Source organism: Mastigoproctus giganteus, chromosome 11 (genome assembly GCF_048544385.1).
Source record: "Mastigoproctus giganteus isolate SK-2022 chromosome 11, ASM4854438v1, whole genome shotgun sequence".
NCBI lineage: Eukaryota > Metazoa > Arthropoda > Arachnida > Uropygi > Thelyphonidae > Mastigoproctus > Mastigoproctus giganteus.
This window is the reverse complement of record NC_143585.1, coordinates 106968556-106992170: the sequence shown is the minus strand read 5'-3', so window position 1 is coordinate 106992170 and position 23615 is coordinate 106968556. Positions and strand designations below refer to the sequence as shown.

Genomic DNA, 23615 nt, shown 5'->3' with positions numbered 1-23615 from the left:
GTTGGTCTTCGGGTGATATCATTACCCATCAACAACTAAGGCCATTTTGCTCCGTATATACTGTCTATAAATTGCGTATGTTCTGTGGTCGATTTTCTGTTTGCTAGATGAAAACCCCCGTTTCCGTGAGAAAAAACATGCAGCCCACGCTTGAGACCGCCTAATTCAGACAAGTTGTGAAAAAGGTCCCTAAAAATTCGTCACATCATCATTGACGTGATTTGAACTCATACTTCTCAGCCAGTGCGGGGAGGAAGGCGATTACTAACTGTACTACCCACGAGAGTAGCTCAATCTGTAATTATAGAGTTCAATAGCGTAACTAAAAAAAGTCACAAATGGGTGTCTCCATGATCTGTTCTTTGCCCAACTATGTGGTAAAGTGCGTTCGACGAACTATTGGATTATAGAAAGGGAAAGAATCCCTCTTACTGCATTTGCGGGTAATTAGTTTTTAGTTAGGGGTAATTCTAAAAGGGAATTAGAAACACGAGCTGGCTGATATTATAAAATCTATTACTGATTGGAATGGCGTCCATAAAAGGGAAATATCCACCAATAAATCAAGAATAATGACTTTGAATTCATTTTAAGTGGTACATGACATTCAACAAGTCAAAGAAAAGCAGTAAAAAAAAAAAAAAAAAAAAAAAATCAGTACAAAATAATTTTTGTACTGATTTTTTTTTCTAGGGTCCAAAATAAGAAAATAAAGAAAGTCAAACGTGTGCCTGATTTTGAACGGCTAAGAAAAATGACAATGGAGTTTTGAAATAGGAAAAAAAAAAATAAAAAACTAATAAAAAAAAAAGCTGAACGTACTTAGTAAGAACAAAGGTTTTGTGTGTACATGTCTGCTTAATTCTTATTAATTATTTTTTATTGTTCAAAACTCCATAGTCAACTTTTAAAATTCAATCAGCTGTAGCTCCATAACAGTTCAAAATCAACGTCTATGACTTTTTTTTTTTTTTCTTGTTTTGGCCCAACAAAAGGGCAAATCGCCCACAGAACATACTTAATTTACATAACACATACGAGTTCATCGCAATATGGTCTAAGTCGCTAATGCGCCTAAAGCTCTATTGCAACAGATAACATCAGGATCTTTATACCGTAGCAGTAAATTGCGTCCTTTTTTATACTCAGTGTGCGTCATTTGCAGGACGGAAAAGCGTGATGAAAATAAATTAATAATAAATAAAAAGCAGGCAGTTCTCGTGAGAGACGACGAACTAACTCGGCCACGATGTGAAAGAATCCCAAAATGTCCCTCTCGTTTTCAGTTCGTGATTGGACTCGAATCCAGGCCTTCACTTGATGTGGAAGACCAGAAATCCTAGTCACTGTAATAGTCAAATTCGTATTGCGTGGAAATCTGAACATTATACATATAAGTTAAGCCCAGCGATTTTGCAATGTTTTAACAACACAGTAGGATATTGTGCAATTATTTTCAGGCAGAGAATAAACATGGGATTGATTGGCTCAAGACAGCAGAATGCACGTTCAGTATTTCTTATTAAGAAAAAAAAAATTATTATTATATTAGGGTTACCCGTAATTGATTACATACAATCCGTATTTGTGTCTGTAAAAATTTCGTGTGTTCTCTGGACGAAAAAGTATAACTTTAAAAGGATATCGCAGGTCATCCCTTAGATAGTACATCAGACCGAACATACAGGTGAAGTTTTTGGATGTTTCCAAGATGAGTTAATGAAACAATCCCGTTCACATTAAGCCCATAATCGAATTTGTTTTAAAAATATAAATTATTCCATATGACGTGATAAATGGCAAAGTGTAGGTAATTTATTAACCTGTTTGCTATTATACTTTTCACGTAGGCCTATAACACTATAACGGCAGAAATCATACACGCATGCATTTTCCAGTTGTAAGAGTAGATCTTACAACTGGAAAATGTTGGACATTTACAGTTACAACTGGAAAATGTTGGACATTTACAGTTACAACTGGAATAAAGTTAGCCTGGTCCGGCATCGGAATTCAGTGATAATGGCCAGTTGTGATAACGTGCAGATAAATGGGCCAAGAAGAGAAAGAAAGCCTGGTCCAGCATCGGAAGGCAGTGTGCCCAAGAAATGGAAGAAAGCCTGTCTGCCACGAAGGAAGCCTGAACGCAAGGAAATTGGAAGTAGCGGCCATTCCGGAACGTAAGTCCGTTCCTGTTTTTTTCTGGAATCCTGAACTCAAGGACTCATAAGTAAGGAATTGTAAGGAATTGAATGATAATCCTTTAAAAAAGAAGGCTCCTGTTGTATTAGGCAAGTTAGTTACTAAGGTTCAAATAATTTGTTATGAATGTTAATGATTATGAAATAACGTAAGGGTGGTACAAAGGTAATAAAAAGAAAGTGATAGTATAAAGGAATTAGCAAAGAAATTATAAAAAATATTTATACGGGTAGTACTGTAAGGATCTGTTAACCTATATCATTAAATAGGCCAGGTGCCAACACAAATAACATACCAGATGAGGTGTAAAGAGAAAGAAATTTTATTAATAGAGAAACCTTAGGGATAAAGAGGGATGACTAAGATGGTAACTAGAGAGTAACTAAGGTGGAATGAGTGATTTGTAGTAAATAGTACTGATGTAAGAGGTTGTAATACCAGTTGTAATAAATTTCATGGGTTAAAAGCTATGAGATATAACAAAATATATAGAAAGAGTAATAATAGTTGAAATGAGTTTGATGTAAGAGATAAAAATTGGTAATGTAAGAGAATGATTGAGTAATCATCGAGGATTCAAATTTAGTAAGATACAACTGATGTTAATAATTTGTAAATTGAGAATAGTTGATGAGAGAGAGATAGTGTAGTAGGGTTCAAATGTATGGAAATTGATATGCTTGTATGTAATTATTTGTTTCTTTTATGTAAATGCTGTACATAATGTTCATTAAGGTTGTACATTTTTTGTAAATAAAATGTCTTTAATGTTCTTCTAACACCCGATGATTGAGTAATCATCGAGGATTCAAATTTAGTAAGATACAACTGATGTTAATAATTTGTAAATTGAGAATAGTTGATGAGAGAGAGATAGTGTAGTAGGGTTCAAATGTATGGAAATTGATATGCTTGTATGTAATTATTTGTTTCTTTTATGTAAATGCTGTACATAATGTTCATTAAGGTTGTACATTTTTTGTAAATAAATGTCTTTAATGTTCTTCTAACACCCGCTTTAAACACCCTAGAATCTTCTGTGAATTTCAGTCAGATTTGCGTTTGTAAGGTGGGATTGTGACTTCAGTAGGGTGGAAGTGAATTACAGTTAATAATAACATTATTTTATTTTATCCCCCCCCACGTAGTGATTGGAAAATGCTACGGTTATAGTTTCTGCGGTGGAAAATGATAAATGACTCGCATTTTCCAGAGATGATGTAATGCGAATCGTACCTATTGAAGGTCATTATGGTGAGAAGCTGTTTGTTTGTTTGTTTCGGAATTTATTAGGCGCATCGGCAACTATGGCCATAGTGCGCCATGGTGAGAAGCAATATTTCAAGAGTGAAGCCAGGGACGTCGGCAGTCAGCACGGTTCCCCCCCCTTTTATAACCACTAAGCAGGTTAATTGAACTCTTCCACACCACTGAGTACAACTTTCAAAGGATATCGCAGGTTAGCCATTAGATAGCTTCTGGATGTTTCCATGATGAATTAATGAAACAATCCCGTTGCCTCTATTCTGCCAGCTGTGACTAGGAGTCTGCGCGCGTGTGTGTCAAGGGCACTCTGTGGCCAAGAGTTTGAAATAGACATGTGATGTGCATTATGTAGGGCGACTCCTAAACGTTAGTTAATCTTCGCCATTGTTCTCTGGAGAACAATGGCGACGGTGATATACACAACGAAGTAAAATGGTCAGGAATGAACATAGTTATTGTGCTGTTAATTTTCTGGTTACTTTGCTATTCGGAAGTAGCGATCACCAGAAAGGCTGCTTCCCAGTACCCACACACGCCACGAGGAGGCAGGTCACAACTCTACACGTACTGTCCTAAATGGATTATATCCAGCACCCATAGGACGTAGTGCAAGTCCAATGGGTGCCAACAATCCTCTACTAACACGTACCGTAATCAAAACCACAAAGAATGCCTCATCCACTGGAGATAGTGCAATACCAGTAGATGCCAGCAGTTGCCGTACCCAGGAAGACCAATTCTGAGTAATAGAGGGTGGTGGATAATCCAATCTCTAGTAAGCTAGAGACCAGCGAATCCTACTCCCAAAGGGACTTGCATAAATAGAAATAAATAAGTCTGTCGATATTTCTAAAACTTCATATTTCATGTGTTACCCCCCCCCCCAAAATTTTACTTCAGTGAATCGTTAAACTAATGGATAAAGATATTCTAAGGAAAACCAAACTTTTCTAAAAATATTTTCCAATTTATTGAACAGAGTCTTTTAAACACCATTTTCATTTGCTCAAAATCTCAACTACCAGTTTTCAACAACCACTCATTTCGTCTCAACTAATTATTTATTCAGTGACTGTACTTGTGGATGTGCCTGTTTTGATATTATTTCTCATAAACCTCCTAATACTCGTATTTTCTCTTTTTATTCCCTCTGACTCAATTTTTTCATCCAGTTCTATCAAATTCATTTGTTGTTTTTATTCGCCTTCGCTGGTAGCACTGTGATTATAATCACCCTCCTCCCACAACAGGTGGAAAAGGCCTGAATTCGAATTCTGTGAATGACGTGAGGAATTCATGGCCTTTTCTCACAATGTATCTCATTAGTCTGTCTCACTCAAGGGTCGCATAATTTTTTCCCCGGAAACTCAGGTTTTTTTGTCCAGCAAACAGACCGAAGAACACGCTCAATTATAAACGCAATATACCGACGCATTATAATCTCATTTGCTTTGGCGTCTAACACACGTGAGCCTGACCTAAAAAGCTCACTGAACTTCATAAATCACTAGGAACTTTGACTTTTTATTCCTTGAAACTTGGACTTTCTATTCCAACTTTTCTAATAGTGGAGTCATCATCATTGATGACATTAATATTTGTGACCTCACCTGGGTTCCATTTTTTAAAAGTATTGGATGCAACTTCTATTAGCGGTTAACTAGGTGGAAGACCTGTGCTCCGATAGAGCCGAATGAACACGAGAGAGAGAGAGAGAGAGAGAGAGAGCTCATGTTCATTCTAAGTTTCGTGTCGTTTGACAGTACAATAATTTATTTCATATTACATTTATCCGAGAGAACAAACATTAGATCTTATAAGAGCTAATGAAGATGCATGCCATTTTCTTCAAAAAAAAAAAAAAATATATATATTTTAAAAATTTATGTTTAATAATGAATATCAATGATAGAAAAACTTAACTTTTATTATTCAAATTTCTAGAAATAATCTCAAAGCACTTGCAGCTGTGATGTTAAAATATTAGGGTGCTTCCATTTGAAAGCCGACTGATATGTAAAACAGTAGTTTTACCTCTCAGTCGATATTTAATTTTACATATCAGTCCATATTTGCCTTGAGGCAAAAAAATATGGAACTACAGCTTTGCACGATATCCTACAAAAATATCCTACTGTCATATCAGCCCCCCCCCCCAAGAACATCTTCCCATGTGATTTATGTTCATAAATGCATATGTGGTCAGTTTGCCTGCTTTGTTGGACGAAAATCTCTAGTTTCCGGGGGTAAACCTTGCTGTCCTCGCCCGAGAAACTCAGTCACCGAGTGAAGGAAACCATAAAAGTTCTTCGCACCACTGAAGAGATTCAAACCCAGGGCTTTCCCACGCGGTGGGGAGGAACGGTGGCTATTTTAACCAATATGCTACCGCGCGGACAAAGTGGAACTACAGTTGGCTAGTAGTTCCACTTTGACTAGCGTAGTCGAGTTTTAGGAGCATTAGCAACTGAGGCCATATTGCGCAGTGTATATTGTCTGTAATTGCGTGTGTTCGATTTCTGCTTATTGGATGAAAAACCCGAGTTTTGGAAAGAAACAAACAATACTGTCCTCGCCTGAGACCGACTAACTCAGCCATGTTGTGAAAAAGGTTCGTAAAAATTCCTCACGTCATCGACGGGATTCGAACTCAGGTCTTATGTTTATGGGCTGGTTTCTTTCTCTTGTGATTGGGCAAGCGAATTTATACTTTCCTTATAGTTTTGTAGCAGTTTTTTTTTTTTTAACGCTTTTGTTAATCTTATTTCTGTCTTAATCGGATACCCAGCTTCTGTAGATTCATTCCATTCCGCGCACCCTTCTTACCTTTTTTGTAGAGGTATTTTCAATGGTGTATTTCGTCCAAAGCGAAATTATAATTGTCATTTTCTTCTAATCTAGTTAGAAGATGCAGGTAACCAGACATCATGTTCGAATTCACGTGATAAAGAAGTTAATGTTCATGTAGTCTAACCTCTGCCTTCATATAGCCACGAGGAATGTAATTTATCTTCGATTGCTTTGATCATTTCGAACGACTTTCCCTTCTATATCGAGAGCGTTTAGACATTATTTAAGAAATTCCATAATCTTCAATTACCATTAAGACTCAGTTGCAAAAGAGGTATTTGCTTAGTGCGCATATCTATTTAAAAAAAAAAAAAAAAGGCTCTATCTCTACGTTTTTGACTAGAAACAAATTTAATTTTTCTACTTCCCATGAAAGAGAGATCTTCAGCCATTTCTGATACACAATCACAGCACAAAGAATGATAAATGTTTGTTTGTTTTTTTTTTTACCGAATTTAATTGAGTTAGTAAATCTTTATGTTTTCTCATACAAGAAAATATGATTTTCTAACAGTTTTCTTACTAGAAACATTAGTTTATTGAAATGAATATTATGAAACCTTTTATTAAGGTAAGTTACAAAACTTTCTCTCTTCCCCAATCGACTGCTCCACCGTATAAGTGACGCTTGCGGAAGAGGATAAGAACGCCCATTCTACATCCTGGTAGTATATGGCACTACCAAACTACTTTTGCTGTTTACTAGCAGATGCAGTTTTAAAGAGGGTTTGCGTTACAGGAAATACGTAACCAAGTGTTGCTGGTGCGTACTTAATTGCATGACGAGAGATAGATTTTTATGATATTTGCTCCTAACTACTGAGAATGTGGCGGTATGCTGCCATTCTGTTTCTACAGACTGTATCTATATTTATGAGTGTTGATTTTAAGTGGAATTTCCACTAATACCTTATTCCAGCGGTTCTCAAACATTTTGGTCTCAGGACCCCTTTACACTCTTAAAAATTATTGAGGACTCTCAGAGTCTTAGTATTATTATGAAAATCTGCGCGGTAGCACACAGTAGTATCGTCACCGTGTGACGATACCACTGTGTGATCCGCGGACCCCTGGGGGTCCGCGGACCACGCTTTGAGAACCGCTGTCTTCTTTATTAATTGGATGGTTATTTTCCGTTTGAATGTTTTACTTAATAGAATTATTTATTCACGAATGACCAATTAATCTTGATAAAGTAATTAATTAATAGTAATAAAATATAGTGATTAATCTTAATCAGAATTATTTATTTACATTTTAAAAATGGACTTTTGACTTGCTGACTGTTGTTTGAAACAGAAGCTTTGCTTTAATTTTTTGCTTTAATGTGGCATAGTTTATAAGATTACCTTTCATTATTTATTTATAATGAAATATTTGAGTTTAAATTAAGCATTAACTTAAAACTAATTGATCTAAGAAGAGTTTTAATTACAAAAAATAATTCATTATTATAATCCATATTTGATAAATACACTCATTAAATCACTGATATCGCTCAATTAGGATGTTATGTAGTATTGAGGAAATATTGGTGAGGAATATTTCTTCAAAACTACATAAAGAAAAAGCTTCTGAAATGTAGTTAGCCGATGTCAGAGTAATTTTTATCAAATGTACTTTTGTTTTGTACATTTGATAGGTTTTTGCTGGTACTGCAGTGGATAGTGTTACTGCTCTAATACAGCGTGGAAATTTGTTCACGAGGTCTATTCCCCGGCCTTTGACAAACTGTCAGAGAATATTTATCGTCGGGATGGTACTTATGAGCTTTTCACACTGCAACTGAATTAGTGATCTTATCAGGGACTGTATCTTTTGCACCTCCCAAAAATTGTTTTTAATTTTTATTTTTCCTACTTCCACATACCCTATTTAACCTTGAATATACCAGAACTATATTCAGCTCAACTAAACAGACAAGGTATATTGAAACTCATGGTCTTAGCCGATTCTTTGTTAATTCCAAAGAGATCTCTTCTACGATACACAAGAAGACGTATTTTGAGAATAAGGTGATATGAACTGTCTGACCTGTTATTTACAAAGAAACATATCGAAACAGTTGAGTTATAACACACAACCCCAGTTTTGAATCCATTTGATAGTATAGGGGTTTCGTTATTCGTTTGGATAGCTCGAAGTTCGAGCCCAGTCAGTGGCTGGAAGAATTTCCAAAGGCTCTTCAATCGAGGCGATTTCAAGAAGAGCGAGTAAGGTCCCACCCAGTTAGTTATTCCGGGTTTTTCAGCCCGCAACAACGTGCATATCAGCTAGTGAACACTTTTGTACGGACATAATACACAATGTTGCAATATAATAATATAGGCCGTTGATGTGCCTAATCAACGGCTCGGTTTGTACTGAACAACAGAGATTCAGCTTTGTTTTTCTTTCAAAAGTCGTTTTCACATATATCCAGTGATGAAGAAATCCAAAATTTCAGTGCTTTGTCTCAAAGTAATGGGCACTCAAATCTTTGACTATAATTTGCATAATGAATTTTTCAAATGAAAACCGTCCATCGTAGGCCTCATCCAAAAATGTTTTTTTTTTTTTTTTGATAAGATTAAAAAACTTAGGAGCAGAATGAAGAGTTAGATGGGTTTCCTGGTCAAATAATCTTTATTCCTTAGAGTACATAAGAGAGTCCTGGTGTTTGAAAAGCAATGGCTTTTATTTTCAGTATTTTGTTTAGTGATCTGAAAGATTTTCGATAACTCTTCTTTTGCTGTCATTATTCGTACCTGGTGCTGAATTTTATCGTAAACTTAAGTTGGAATAAAATGTTTTTGACCACACGAATTAATAAAATGCGTTTGGAAATGACTGGATATATCGGCAGGGTGACCAAGCTAAACAGTCAGCTCATTTATAATAGTGGTAAGTTTAAAAATAAAAGTTGTTTGAAATCTTTCGAAAAGAGCTCGTATATTCCATTTAAAATCTTGTTGCAAGATAATGACCGACTTCTTAGAAGTCTTTCATGCGAGTTCCGCCTTTTTATCTATTTTTTTATTTTTTTGTGTAGGAAGTCCCAGTTGAACTTGAGTAGAAGGCTAAAATCATCCGTGGTCACGAAGGTTGTTTTTTTAGGTTGCTTATATTGCACTGCTCGCGTATTATTGCCCAGGTGATGGCGTAGTACAGTTTAAGGACCTCTCCTTCCAATCAGCTGTTAGAAAATGAGATAAGGGAACATCCTATCAAAAACTTGAATAGTGAAATTGCTAACATGTGGAATGACTTTGTTGTATCTTTTTATGTTCCTGAGGTTCGTATCATGTTCACGCGTTAAATTGTATGTATTCTTTACTGAGGGGGGTGTGTTGCCAGTTTGTTAACAAGAGGATCACTCGAGAAAAATTTCAGCTAAGGGTAATGCGAGTTAAATAGTATGTTATATTTTTCAAACACAATGGTCTCAGATAATGCCCAGAAATTTAACAAATGGCTCGCACGAGCCTCCCCCTCCCCTCACTCAGCACATCCTCTTTGCCTGGTTTTCTAGCTTATAGAAAACAAATATTTTCTGGGCTCTAAGGTCAGAAGACCACAATCCAGTTTGAAGGACGATGTAAAATGGTTGGAGTGGTTCTATTTCCAGTGAAGTTGTTCAAAGTAAGTAATTCAAACAGTGAAGAGAATTAGGATGATCTGATTCACTCTCTGTTTGGGTGAATTCTATATACAAAAATTCCTGACATTCTTCACAATCTCAGGCAGTAATCATGCACAACAAAAGGATGTATTTCGACTGTCATATGTCTTTTAGCAAAATGTTGATCCTGCTTTACATGGCCAATTCTTTCAGACTGAGCAGTGAATCTAGCGGCAGATCAAATATGACCAAGATCGTTAGTACTTATACATGTTGTCAAGGGCTAAAGCGCCCTAAAAATTCAAACAAACAATCAGTGAGCCGTTATAGTAACTCTATACAAACAACTTTCTTCAGTTGTCATTCAGTAACCAAAATAATGCAGTTTTATGATAAAAAGCACAGTACGATTTTCAGTCACCCATAAAGATAATCTTCTTGGACAGTTCCATATTAATGCTTCAGGGAAAGGCACAAGAGTCAGCTTCTGTAGTTTACAACAATGGTGGACAGAACTTCAATGGCTGTGGAACTGCACGATGTGGTATATCAGTGGGTTATTCTGAAATAGTATATATACTGTATTAGTTATACATCTTCACCATGCAGAAACTTTGACGACAGATCACATTAATACTAAGTCCGAACTTTCGAGATCTGACTGAATTACGCCTAAATTAAGTGGATAAGGAGTGCGAACAATTGTGAAACATTTCTTATTAGAACCTTTCTAGTTCTGGTCTCCCACAAGATTTCTCTGGTGGATCTCAATTCTTTAAGTCTCGAATATTCTGTGGAAATGAGGTACCACAAATTAAAAACACGAATAACTGAGCTTGTTATGACTAGTAATGGGGGATCGCAAAACAGTCTTCGATTTTGGTTTTTCTCTAACGAGTTTCCAGAGATAGAAGAGAATTAGTCAATACCAACAAGACAAAACTAAATTATATAACAATATCGGTTCTTTCTGAACTCACATCGGAGGTTATTACAGTTGATTCTGTAAACTACGATAAACGAGCAATCCTGAACTAGTATGTATATTCAAGTACAAGTTTGTATTGCATTCAAAAAAGAAACCACCCAAAAACACTTCATCTAGCCACGGAAGAGACATCATTAACCCGACACAAGGGAAATATGTTTTACCTCTCTTCCTCTTCAGTATTAGGCCTAGCGGCCTGTTACGGTCTCTTTCCATCTTTGCAGGGGTCTTTGCCTCTGTCTCTCCTTCCCCGGGGTATGTAGTTTAGAATCTCTTTCGGGTAGTGTCCGTCCTCCATTCTCTCTACATGCTGGATTCATCTGTTTCTGCATGACTCGATAAAATCCAGTACTGAAATTGTCTCCAGTTCTGACAGGATGTCTTGATTTATTTCTTTTCATGTCAAGTCTGGTAGAGCCTGCGGTTCTGCGCATGAAGCGCATTTCTGCACCAGTCAACCTCCTCCTATCCCATTCGCTCATTTTCCATGCCTCAGAGTCATAGGTTAGGATAGGTCTAGAGAGGGTGTTATGTATCCTCGTCCTTGTTAACATGAATAAATCAATACCAGACACTGATGCTGTCCAGAATATCTGTTTTTCACAAAAGAATACATTCGCTATCAACAAGACGGCTAAGGAAGAAAAATTCTAGGAGCACTAACAAAGATTAATGGTGTAGATATGCATAGCAGCAATGTTGGAACTGACCCTGTATAACTATTGTGGAACCAGACTAACTGACATGTAATCTCCATAAATCGATTCTAACTTAAACGTGCTGCTTCTCGGGGTATCCTCTGCTGGATGGCTCTCCAACAGGCAAGGATAAATTACTCAACTCCTTAATCAAGAATGAAATAATTGCTATCCACACAAGTTAGCACTACCGGGTCTGCTCAGAAAATTCAGTATGCAAAATCTGAGGAAAACTGGCACTCTCATTAACTTACCATTAGTGCAAAGATAAATATATAGCAGACGACACACTGGTCCGGTTCGTTATCACAATACAAGAAATTATTTTAAAAAAAAATAGCTCAAATTTCGTCCAAAATTAAGGAAAACTAGAAAAATAACTTCTAGAGAAAATGCATATCTTCTTTCGATTTTATTTTTCCAACAGTTTGTTCTTTGAAGCGGACTTTCAACAAAGCATAAAAACTGTGTCTGTCTGGGCCTTTTTCCGAATTTTTTTTTTTGTATGAAAATATATGGTACGAGCAAGATCAGTTCACATGGGTGGCCCGAATGTTATAAACTAAAAAGCAATAATTACTTCAAAAACTCAGAAGCACCACTGGAACCAGCAGTCAAAAAGAAGCAGTGCAGCATATAGATCTGTATACTAGGTCTATATACATGAAAAATTCCAGTAAAAACTATCCTTTTGTTAGTGTACGCGTTAGCAACTAAGGCTAAGCGCAAAGCAACTAAGGTTATAAGGCGTCCGTATATTGTGTCTATAAACTGTGTATTCTGTGGCCTGTCTGCTGGACGAAATATTCGAGTTTTCGGAATTAAAAAACCATGTAACCCTCGTCTGAAACCGACTAACACAACCTCGTTGTGAAAAAAAGCCCATCGAAATTTCTCGCGCCATTGAGAGGATTCAAAATCAGGCCGCTTTACCCGGTATTGGGGGGGATGATGATTATATCAACTGTGCTACTCCCTAGAGCATATATATCGTTTGTTCTCTAGCTCTTAATGATTTCGATACTGGTGCGTTGCCAATAGCTGAAGAACAAACACTTCGGAAACACTTCTGATATTTCATCAGAGTTATCAACTTTAAAATCGGAGAAGTGCAATGAGTAAATAAACATTGGTTTTGGGTAGATTACATTGCGTATAATTAAATTATATATACAGTTTTTGTATATACATGTAGATTTATATTCTTTCATATGAGCATTAAAATTCCACATTATTTCTTCTTATTCTGATATTTGCAGAAATATTTGTGTGCAGTAACAGTGGCTGCAGTCCTACGAATGAAACTCAAGCAGTTTCTCTTGACGTCTTTGTTTGGATGATAAATTGTTTACAGAATTTAACGACGGTGCAACCAAGATCATGAGGCATATAAGTATCAGCAAAGTGAGGGCATTCTCTAGCAGGTTTATCGGTTGTTGAGGAATTAAAAATTCATATTTCCAGGGAGAATAAAGAATGCGATCCTCGCCGAGACCGTAAGAACTCCTATTCGTGTTATCAATTCACTCCATCAACGAAAGGTGGTTCTTTGATTCATTCATTTTTAAATCTTACATAAAATGGTTTTTCTTTCAAACTTTTCAGCCAGTGCTTATAATTCAGATCCCAATCTTTCACTTTCTCCTTTTCCTACTGTATATAATGATCCGTGTCGATGGAAAATCCTCTTAAATCTCAAATGAAAACAACCTGGCAAACGGGAACAGCTACTTCAGTGCTGATTTTTAGATAATTCTGGGATGAAGGAAGCGGAGAGAACTCAACTGGTACTATGCACATTATAAAATCCAATTCTTATACACTCCTGCCTAAAAGTTTGGAATCACATCATATTCGAGAATATTCCAGAATGGTATCGAAGACTCCTGAATGTGGTAGAACATTGCAGAAAGTTCCTAAACGTTATCAATGATTTAGAATATTCTAGAAAGTGGGAGTATTGTTTTATTATTATAGAGTACATATAGTGTTTTGCAATAACATAAACTGAGGAGTAAGAACTGCAATTTAAATTGAACACCCGTCACTCAGAAAGTGTGTTTGGTGTAAGTTGTGCGTTCCGAGATAAACATAGTAAGAAATAAGAAAATGAGTGTTGAAAAAAGAAGTGCTTTTATAATTCTGTATAAAGAAAGTTTTTCCATGAGAAGTATTGGTAAAAAACTAGTTTCATTTAGAGCACAAACTATGATTCGACAATTCAAGGAGATTAGCAGTTTAAAGGACAACCAATATCACGACGACCGCGAGTAACAACGGAAGCACAAGATAAGACCATAAAACTGATTTCTAAACGATTAATCTTCTAATCGACAACTTACTGCACCTGAAATTCGAGCCGAGTTCAATAGGAACAGAGAAACTCTCACGTCTACGCCCACTGTAAAACTTCGTCTTAAATAAACAGGATTTCATGGTCGAGTAGCGTCCGAAAACCCTTATTAAAACCGGAAAATTGAAAGAAACGAGTTAGCTTGGGCTAAGAGCCATCAACATTGGGAAATTGAAGAGTGGAAAAACGTACTGTGGACAGATGAATCCAAATTTGAAATTTTTGGATCCAAGCATAGAGTTCATATAAGACGATTAACTGAAGCAAAAAAAAAAAAAAAAAAAAAGTGCCACATTGTTTAGTGCTTACAGCCAAGCACGGTGGTGGTTCCATCATGATCTGGGGTTGCTTATGTTTTTCTGGAGTGGGTAACGTCGAAGAATTGAAGGAATTTTAAGAAAAGAAGCTATAAAAACATTCTTGAACATAATGCAACGTCCTGTAGACACTTCGACTTTTGGAAGAAAGTTTATATTACAACAAGACAACGTCCTCCCCAAGCACAGCTCTAAGCTGTACAGAGACTTTGTAGCAATTAAACAACAGGACGGATTATTTCAAATTATGGTGTGGCCACCCCAGTCGCCTGACTAAAACTCACGAGATTTCATCATTTGGAGTAATGTTACTTCGCCAGAATGCCACATCTGTGGCGTGCAAGGCAGTGATGAAATCTCGTGAAGGATATTTTGATGAAAAATCGGCATAGTTGTTAATATTAATCATTTCAATATTTTTTGCTGTAATCTTGCAATTATAAATATAAAATCTTAAAGTACTTTGTAGTGTGTTTTTTTTTTTTTTATATTAAACCTTATACCATCAGAGCTAATTAAAAAAAAACGAACACTTCTGTCATACGCTGTGATCCCAACTTTTAGGCGAGCGTGTATATCACAAAAAAAAGTAAACTAAAAAAAAAAAACTTCCACTTATCTTTACACGAGTGAAAACAGTTAGCCTATCATCACTAAACGATCTAAACACATTTCTAGGCTATATTTATCTGTATTGCATTACACCATATTTATTGGGTTACACTCGGAGATCCGCTGGCCAGCGTGGCGACGTATGATGGGCGCGTGAGTGGAGAAGATATTGCTTACAGTAAGTCGCCACCCTTAGCAACAAATGAGATACACGTGACGAATAATAACCATATAATATCTTATTAGTGAGAGATGAAAGGTATTGCACATTGAATTGAAATTAGTGACTTTTAATTAAAGAGAGGAGAGATTTGGTCAGACTCGATTCGTATTTGAGTAATCCAATAGGAATAGTTTTGCAAAAAAAAGGAAATTTGAACTGGGAAAGTCTGCTCTGTCGGTGCAACGAGGTTGCTACAAGTGGGTAGTTATACAGAGGTACAGGATTGTTTCAGATTGGCGTAGTATGGTAACTCAAGCCATGATGCGTCAGTGAATTGCACCTATAAATTGCTTCTGCTCTAAAAGTGAACATTATGAGTAGTTTTGTGAAAATGTGTCTAATAAACTTTAGTTTGCTTCCTGCTGTTTTTGCTTGTTGCATTTTACTTAAATGTATTTATAATATACGGATTATTTTACGTGTGATGTGCATGTGTTTGGTGCGTATAGCATCTTGTATATATTTTATAGTGAAAAATAAATAAAAGTAAAACGCGAAACTCCATCTGAAGCTAGAAGAATACCTCTTGAAAAGATACCTTAACTAGAAAATCTTTTTTCCACAGAACGTGTTCGAGTGAGCCATAGAACCAAATTATTAAAATTATAACAATAGTAGTAATAACGGGACCAGCAAGTTCAGTGTATTTCCTGAAGACATTAATTGGCATTAGAACTTGCTGGAAACGAGAACGTTAACGTTTTATTGTATAAAATGTGCGTGTTAACCGCAAAGCAACTAAGGTTATGAGGCATCAATGAATTGTGTGCAATTGCCAGTATTCTTCGATCGGTTTGCTGATATCGAGTTTCCGAGAGAGGGAAACGCAAAATATCTTTCCTCTTTCGCGATATTTCTTCTCGCTTGAGACCAACTAACTCAGCCACGTCGTAAAACACGTTCCCATAAAATTTCTGGCGTTATTAATGGGATCCGAACTCAGGCCTTTTCAGGGGTTTGGGCGGATGGAGATTATAACCGCTGTGATACTTGAGATGGCACTAATAAGCAATTGGCCTGTTCATTTTTCTTTGTCCAGAATCTGTGTTGAAAAAATTATGTTGCATGCGTATTTATGATAAGCTACATTTCCCAAATTTGTAAATAGTAAAGCTGTACTTGGTTTTTTTCTAAAGTTGTTATTATTTTTAAATTATTTAATGACGATTCCTATAAAATAAAAAGTAAAGTGCAGCCATTATCAACCCACTGCAGGGTGGAAGCCTCCTCAACAATTCATGCTGAGGGAAATGGACCATAATCTGCCACGCTGGTCCAGTGCGGGTTGGCAGATCGACCGTATTCAGCAGTCAGGGGCTTGAACCCCGGTCTACTCAAAGAGCGTGTGCTACTGCATTCCCGCTCCTGCCCACTCGGCTACGGAGGCCGTCATATAAAGAGCATACCTTTGCTTTTCACCAAACAAGTTGTAGCACTGATATGTATCTTTGAGGACAAGATCTTTCAGATCCCCTCTTAGGCCTTCTCCATTATTCATTTGTGGCCACTGAATACTTATGATCATTCTAAGACCATCCTATGTAAGTTGATTTTTTTTACTTTGCGAACTGACGTCGTGTATAACATTTAATCTAGTGTTGGTTGGCTGTTTGGTTGTATGGTAATTTGAGAAGTTTTTTTGGCACATCGACTGCTTTGGTCATAATGCGCTATCACTTGTTTCTTATGTTCTTCTTTTTTTCCCCTCTTCAGTATGTCACTTCAAGAACGCTTCCAGCCTTGAGGCTGTCCGGGGATGTGTTTGCTTCATTAATAATAATCGTTGAGTGATGTTTTAGTTATCTGCGGTTGTTCCTATTATTTTGAAAAGATCCTGCGCTCTTCGTTTTGCTGGGGATATTTTATTTGATTTCTTTATGTCATAAAAAGATCGAAATTTCCTTTTTGTATTGCACTTTCTATTATGTACAGAAACCTGTACTTCTCGTCCGATCGTGAATCATAACGTTACACTTGAATTTTTTTTTTTTTTTTTTTTGTGAGGTAATTTCTTGGGAAAAACGGACCAACAAATTTCTTTCTAGCAATAATAATTATTCACAGAGTGCTTATTATTTTGACAGGATCTGTTTTATATTTAAAATAAGAAAATAAAATAAACATTCACTACATCAGAGTAGTAAACTCACCAAAAATCGTCACCACACTAACCAGGGATATCCTCTTAGTGATTTTCTTGGTAGTTGTGTAAGGCGAGACTGGCGGATTGAGTTTGGATTGGTTTACACCTCAAAAAAAAACCATAACTCATATCGTTGTTGAAACGTAAAACGTTTGACTCAAGACTAGTGAATGATGAAAGGTGCCGCCTTTTGACGTCAGAGTCCAACCCCAAGACCATGCACCAATACTGATGTTTATGTTTGGCGCCTTTCTTCTCTTTTGGTCTTCGCACGCCCGCACACCTTATCGGAATGCCCAATGGCCTCGTGGAAGTCAGTTTCCTCGGTGACGTCAGATCCCAGTGATTTTTGAACTCTACCGAAGTACGTTCAGAAACCAAGTGCACCTCAGAGTATAAATAACAGACATGGAGTTCGATACACCAGAGTCGAGTCCTTCTTACTTTCAATTTATATTAGAGTTAGTGGTTCAAATTGGTAAATCATTTCTTCAGCGTAATGATCTTCGCACATATTTGGAATCTTACCGATGCTGGAAGGAAAACAGTCACACTCGTTGGTTTTATGCTATCACTTTGGCCCTCGAAATGTTTCTTATTCAGTAGGTAGACCTAGTATTTTGCATTTCTCTTAGGGTTGCATAAATTACTGAAGTTCATATTTGATGTCCAATATTATTTATTAATTCAAAATTCGGGATTAAAATCCAGGTTACCATACATTTGATTCTCAGATTTTTAAAATTTATTTTAAAGTCGCTAAATTATTTTTAACGGCGTGAATTACCCCTGAAATGAAAGAATTGTTGAGACCGATGTTATTTCTAGATGGGATTAGTTTCTTTTATTCAATTTCTTTTTAATCTAGATTTATACTAATCTGAATTATCAGATTAGAACGCGATGATGCCATTAACACGTGTATTTATTTAATAGACATTTATTCATTATCCTTTGGTATCTCTGCAGTAAGTAGTGTTTATTTATGATTTGGTTTGCAACACCTTCAGAAGGAGAACTGCTCCATCTTATATAAGGTTTTAGCAAACAAATTTATGATTAACACTATGGGAGAGTAAAGAAGATAATTATCTGCCTTTCTCAGAAAGCAAGGATTTATCGATAGATCTGGTAGTGAATATGGTTGAAACTACATATAATGGATTAATTGTGATTGTCCAATAAATGTGTATCTTGAAAACATTTCTTAAAAAAATTCTCACATCTATGTTATGTTTATTAATCTTTGTAATCTGTAGATACCCTTTATTTGTTGATATTTTCAACAATATTTACATTCCATTAACGAATTACTATGGGTATAGATCTTTAAAAGATCTATACACTTTTAAAAAAATAAATATTATAAAATAAGTTTATTTAAAGGCATATTGAAAAAGCGATAAATTTATAAAAAAGATATTTTTGTAAGACTAAATTAATCTATCTTTTTAAATATATTTCTATAAATAAACGTATTTAATAATACTTAAAATAATACCTTAAAAGCAAATGTTAGCCTATTTCAAATTACATGTGACTGTTAATTTTATGATATTCTGATTTCCATAAAATATGCTCAGTGACCTTTCCTATAATTTAAAAGAAAATGCCATGTATATTTATAAAGCCTATAATAATAATATGCTGTTAATAATAAGTTACTATATAATTAATGAATAAAGATAGAGGATTAACAAAAAAGTTATAAATTTGTTCGAACCATTAAAATAAATGATAGCTTTTTTCCCCACGTTGCTTCTAATAATCTTTAATGCCTTAGCATTGTGCTAACATAGATTCTAAGAAAAAGACAAACCTTGTACCTAGCTAACTGGAAGTTAACTCACTCTCTCTCTCTCTCTCTAGACTTTCGCCTGTGCCTTACGTGGGGTTTGGTCGGTTCAGTATCCTCCGTCTCAGTCTACTCTCCTACAAGCACGTCTGCCAACGACCTCTATCGGTTACCTCCGTGTGCCATGGAAGCTGAGTCGCTTAACGAGGAAGTGACTCCATCAGTAGAACGCGAATTGCTTTCAAGAGTAATGACTGTCTTGATTCCTGCGGTAAGACATGCCACAGATTTCCGAGACAGAATGGTGAGTGTAGTTTTAATTACTAAAATAATCCACAAACTTTCGAGATAAATCTTGAATGTAGGCTCTTAATGAGTACAACGTTACACGGCAACGCTATTTTCAGATAATGTTGAAAATAATAGCAAGATAGAGTCGCTTAAGCCCTTTTTTCATGCCGATGTTTACAATTTCTTGATTAAGGTGATTATTCAGTTCTTTCTGTCCCTTACATCTTACGAATAGGTTTTCAGTATTTTTTATTATATTAGGTGCGTGTAAATATAAAGTTCCTAGATTTATTTTATTCCAGTAGCATCCACAGAAGCTTTAAACTATGATGCGATTAGTAATAGGGGTATATCCACTGTTTTTTTTTTTTTGTTTTTTTTTGGTAGGAAGGGGGATGGAGAGGATCTGAAACATGAACTGTATAGCTATTGTACTGTAGAATTTACCCTATTACAAAAGAACGAAAAGAAAGAGGAAACAGAAAGGAAGAAACAAACAAAAAAGTGGTATAAGAAAAGGTATTATTCCCGATAGTGGAGTGAGTGGTGTGTGCATGTATTTCTCAGCAGAGATCAAGACTATGAAGCATAGATAGCAATATGGATAGCATCATCTGAATGGGCAATGCTATGCAGTCTCTAAATTGGACATAAGACCAAGCTTTAGCGCCAGTCTGTTGAGGGAATAGAAAGATTCCCGCGATCATATACCTCACAGAGTAATGCGCTTCAAATTTGTTGATTTTTACTTCTGCATTGAGTTGTTCCCTACGTATTCCTATATCATTACAAATGGGAACTATTGAGGTAGAACTATCTCCATGGTGGTTTGGACAATTCTTTCGCTTGGGCATCGTTGATCAGTTCCCGAAGACAGGTCTATCTACATGAAAACGATGAATATTATTCTATTAAAATTCTTGATGTCCCCGGAATCAATTTAATTCTCTAATAAGTCGATAGCTCGACCAATTAAAGGAAGTCTATCAATAAAAGACGATACACGTCAAAGAATACAAGTCATGGCCGTATTTACCGTTCAATGTCTTATTTCGGAATAATTTATTTATTGAAAACATGCAGGTAAGCTCTGCGTTCTTCTATTATTTACAAAGGAAAAATATTTACATGTGGAGAAATAAATAAAAGCATTCCATTACCGAAGAATTCTTACACAGTGGCGGTAATCTTGTTCTGTCTGCAAAACGCCACGAATTCCATTCATAATTTAAGATAGAATAACAGAGAAGAAAACTTGATACTGGTTTTTCTTAGTCCATGCTCTAGTTAGATATTAAAAAATCATTGCTATCAATGTAACAATGTAAGATATGAACTTTGCAAAAATGCTGCAGAGCAAATTATTCTGAAATATGCTGAGAACGGCATATCTTTAAATCATTTGCTACACAACTTTGAATCTACAGGCACAAAACGTTTTACGAATCAAATTATTCTGCTCACAAGTCTATTATCGTTATTTCATCCTGATTTGACAGGTTACTCCATAAAATATGAAGACCTGAAAATAGAGCAGGCTGAAGCTTGGTTACACACTCCAGTTTCAATATGTTTATACAAAATATGTTGCCATTATGAAATATGCAATAATTAGCTTACAGAGGGATCTTACTAAGGTTTCTGAGGGTATTGCTAAAAGTTGTAAAATACAAGAAGTCCAACTGTTAGATTGTCTTCTTGATGAGTGAATATTTAACAAAACTTGCTTTGTCTTTTCTTGTAAGTCCTAGTATATGCAAGTTTTCTAACAATTTGGCTTATACAAGAATGCATGGACATAAAGTCGAGAATAATTTGCGTCCGCACGAGTGGCTAATCGGAAAAGATGACAGTCAGTCCAGTTTCCACAAACAGAGAGGCCTTTTGAACTCAGATCAGATATTACACATCGATGATAATCGTCATCATTTCAACACTTTCACATAAGCCTAGCGTTTCCTCATCCCTAAGCTCAACGCCTATTTATCTATTTATTCTTCTTAATAAGACAATAAATAAGTTGTCTTATTTATTGTCTCATAAAAGTTTATTAAACTATTTTCATCTTAGACTACTTAGCCCTGCATCAATCACCTGACTAATTGTACCTAATGAGGCGGGGCACTCTTCTTAACCCGGTGAGGAGGATCTTCCATTTTCTGGTTAAACAAATCTCAAAAAACGAATGTATTACATGACTCTTCACAACACCTAACACCAACATACAAGTGAAACTTCAATAAATAAAAACACGTCTTTACGTTAACTATACATTCAGTAATACACTGCAAAAAGGCCGTGTACTTTTACTTATCTCTGAAAAGTTCGTCCAACTCCTATAACAAATGCTCATCTTTTCTAAAAATACATCTTGGATCCACAATAAATGTTCGGTATTCTTTAAGATTCAACCTATATACACACAGACACGCACGCACAGCTTCCATCAGGAACCACCCCTAATTAAGTCTAGATTGATTGCTTTAGTACTCAGTTCAGCCATTTTAAGGACTCTCTCACCCAACTATCATAATGAAAAAGTGATCACTTAGCACACAGTAACTGAGCCATCATGTCTTAAAGCATCATTAGCCGGAAATTCCGACTAAGGACGCTTGTTTGTTTATTTTATTTTTGTGGCAACTTAACTAAGGCTATGAGGTGTCAGTGTGTTGTACCCTTCAACTGTACGAAAGGAAGTCCATTTTCGGTTTTTTTTGTTTTACTGTTTTTTACTGGATGAAAAATCCGAATTTCCTGGGAGGCAAGGGGGAGAACTAGCTTGTAAAATTAAATAAAATTTCTCTTTAAATTGCGTCTTTCTAATTGCAATCGGATTTTTAAAAACCCCCAATCTTTATTTCTTAAATTTTTTTACAAATCTTTAAAACTCTGCGTTCATAAAAATATGTCTAAACAATATAAAGAACATTATAAGAATCAATCTGATTATCCTAAATTTCAACTGAACTGCAAGTAATTAAAAATCTATTTAAAAAAAAAAGTGAAACCAAATTAGTATGTTAAGGTTCAAAAAAGTCAATGTACTACTCCCAAATTCGAGGAAAAACATTAAAGTTTGGATTCCTTTTAGAGAACTGCAAGAAACTAAGGGTCACCCAACAAACTAGAAAAATTAGCAGGCATCTACCTGCAAAAAAATTACATTTACCGATCATTTTAATTTCTTCATGAAGCTAATGACTTTCTGAAGACTGCATACTTTTTTTGTACTCAGCTGTATATAAGATCATGATTGCATCCTAACTTCTACGGCGTGCTCTATAAAAATGCAGTAGATAAGACTGCCACATTGACTTAGAGAAGATAGGATCCTATTCCAGACTGGATTTCTCCATAAAGGCTTTTCTTTTATCTGTTTTTTGTACTCAGGAATAAAGTCAGTCACCTTTGATGAGCATAGGATTTATCCCTCCCCACCTCGGAAAGTGAAGTTAGTCTTTCACTGTTTTTTTTCACTTGTTTTTCTATTTCCCAGTGTTATGTGCTGTCACGTAACTCTGGCCACAACATGAGGAAAATATTAATTACAGGTAAGTTTCCTCTTCTCTTTTTTTAACTATAATAAAAATTTTCCCATGATAAAGAAATATACCGTGAGTGTACTTTGCATAAAACGAGATTTTATTCCTGGCTGATATAGTTTAACCATAGTTCTACGAGAGTTTATGCAATTCTGGCTAATTATAAGCAGAGTTGTAGCACAGGAACAACTTAGAGGGCTTTTCATCGTGGAACTTCTCCTAAAGACTGTTAGAAGAGACTGCTTCTTGAGGCTGTGATGCAAACAATTTTTATGTGGCTGCAGTGTTTCCTGGAGTGTCAGACACTGGAGATGATTCATCTTCTCCGGATGGGTTGTTATCATCCTTAATGTAAAGGTTAGAAACGTATAAACCGTGTGTGATATCTACCACTCGTATTTCTCTAGAATTTCCTGGAGTGATAATCTCCAGAGAACGCTAGACCTTCAGAGCCTCGAACCAGAAATTTTTTCTCACGTTGCCTTGCACTAAAGAGTCGCATGTCTGTTAGTATATTATGACGAAAACTAGGCTATAAGTGTCTTATATTTTTTGTTCTTCCTTGTTTTTTTTTTTTTTTTAAGTTTGTTTTAATTTTGCTAATCTTTAAAAGAACTGTAAGACGGAGTCATAGCGTATTTCTCAATTTGATTCATCCTAAGCGATGTACCCAACCTTACAAAGAAAGGATTGTATTGACGCTGACAACATTTCAGTACTTCTGTAAGTCT

General features: G+C 35.8%; 1 protein-coding gene across 2 annotated transcripts in view; it reads left to right on the top strand.

Moving 5' to 3' along the window:
- Nucleotides 1-23615, top strand: part of LOC150078334 (uncharacterized) — a 108286-nt gene that overhangs the window by 67497 nt on the left and 17174 nt on the right. For both annotated transcript variants that reach the window (XM_090384712.1, XM_090384711.1), the window contains exon 2: nt 19123-19352. In XM_090384712.1, coding sequence (XP_090240838.1) covers nt 19233-19352 — 120 coding nt within the window. In that variant the 5' untranslated portion in view covers nt 19123-19232. The remainder of the gene's footprint in view (nt 1-19122; nt 19353-23615) is intronic.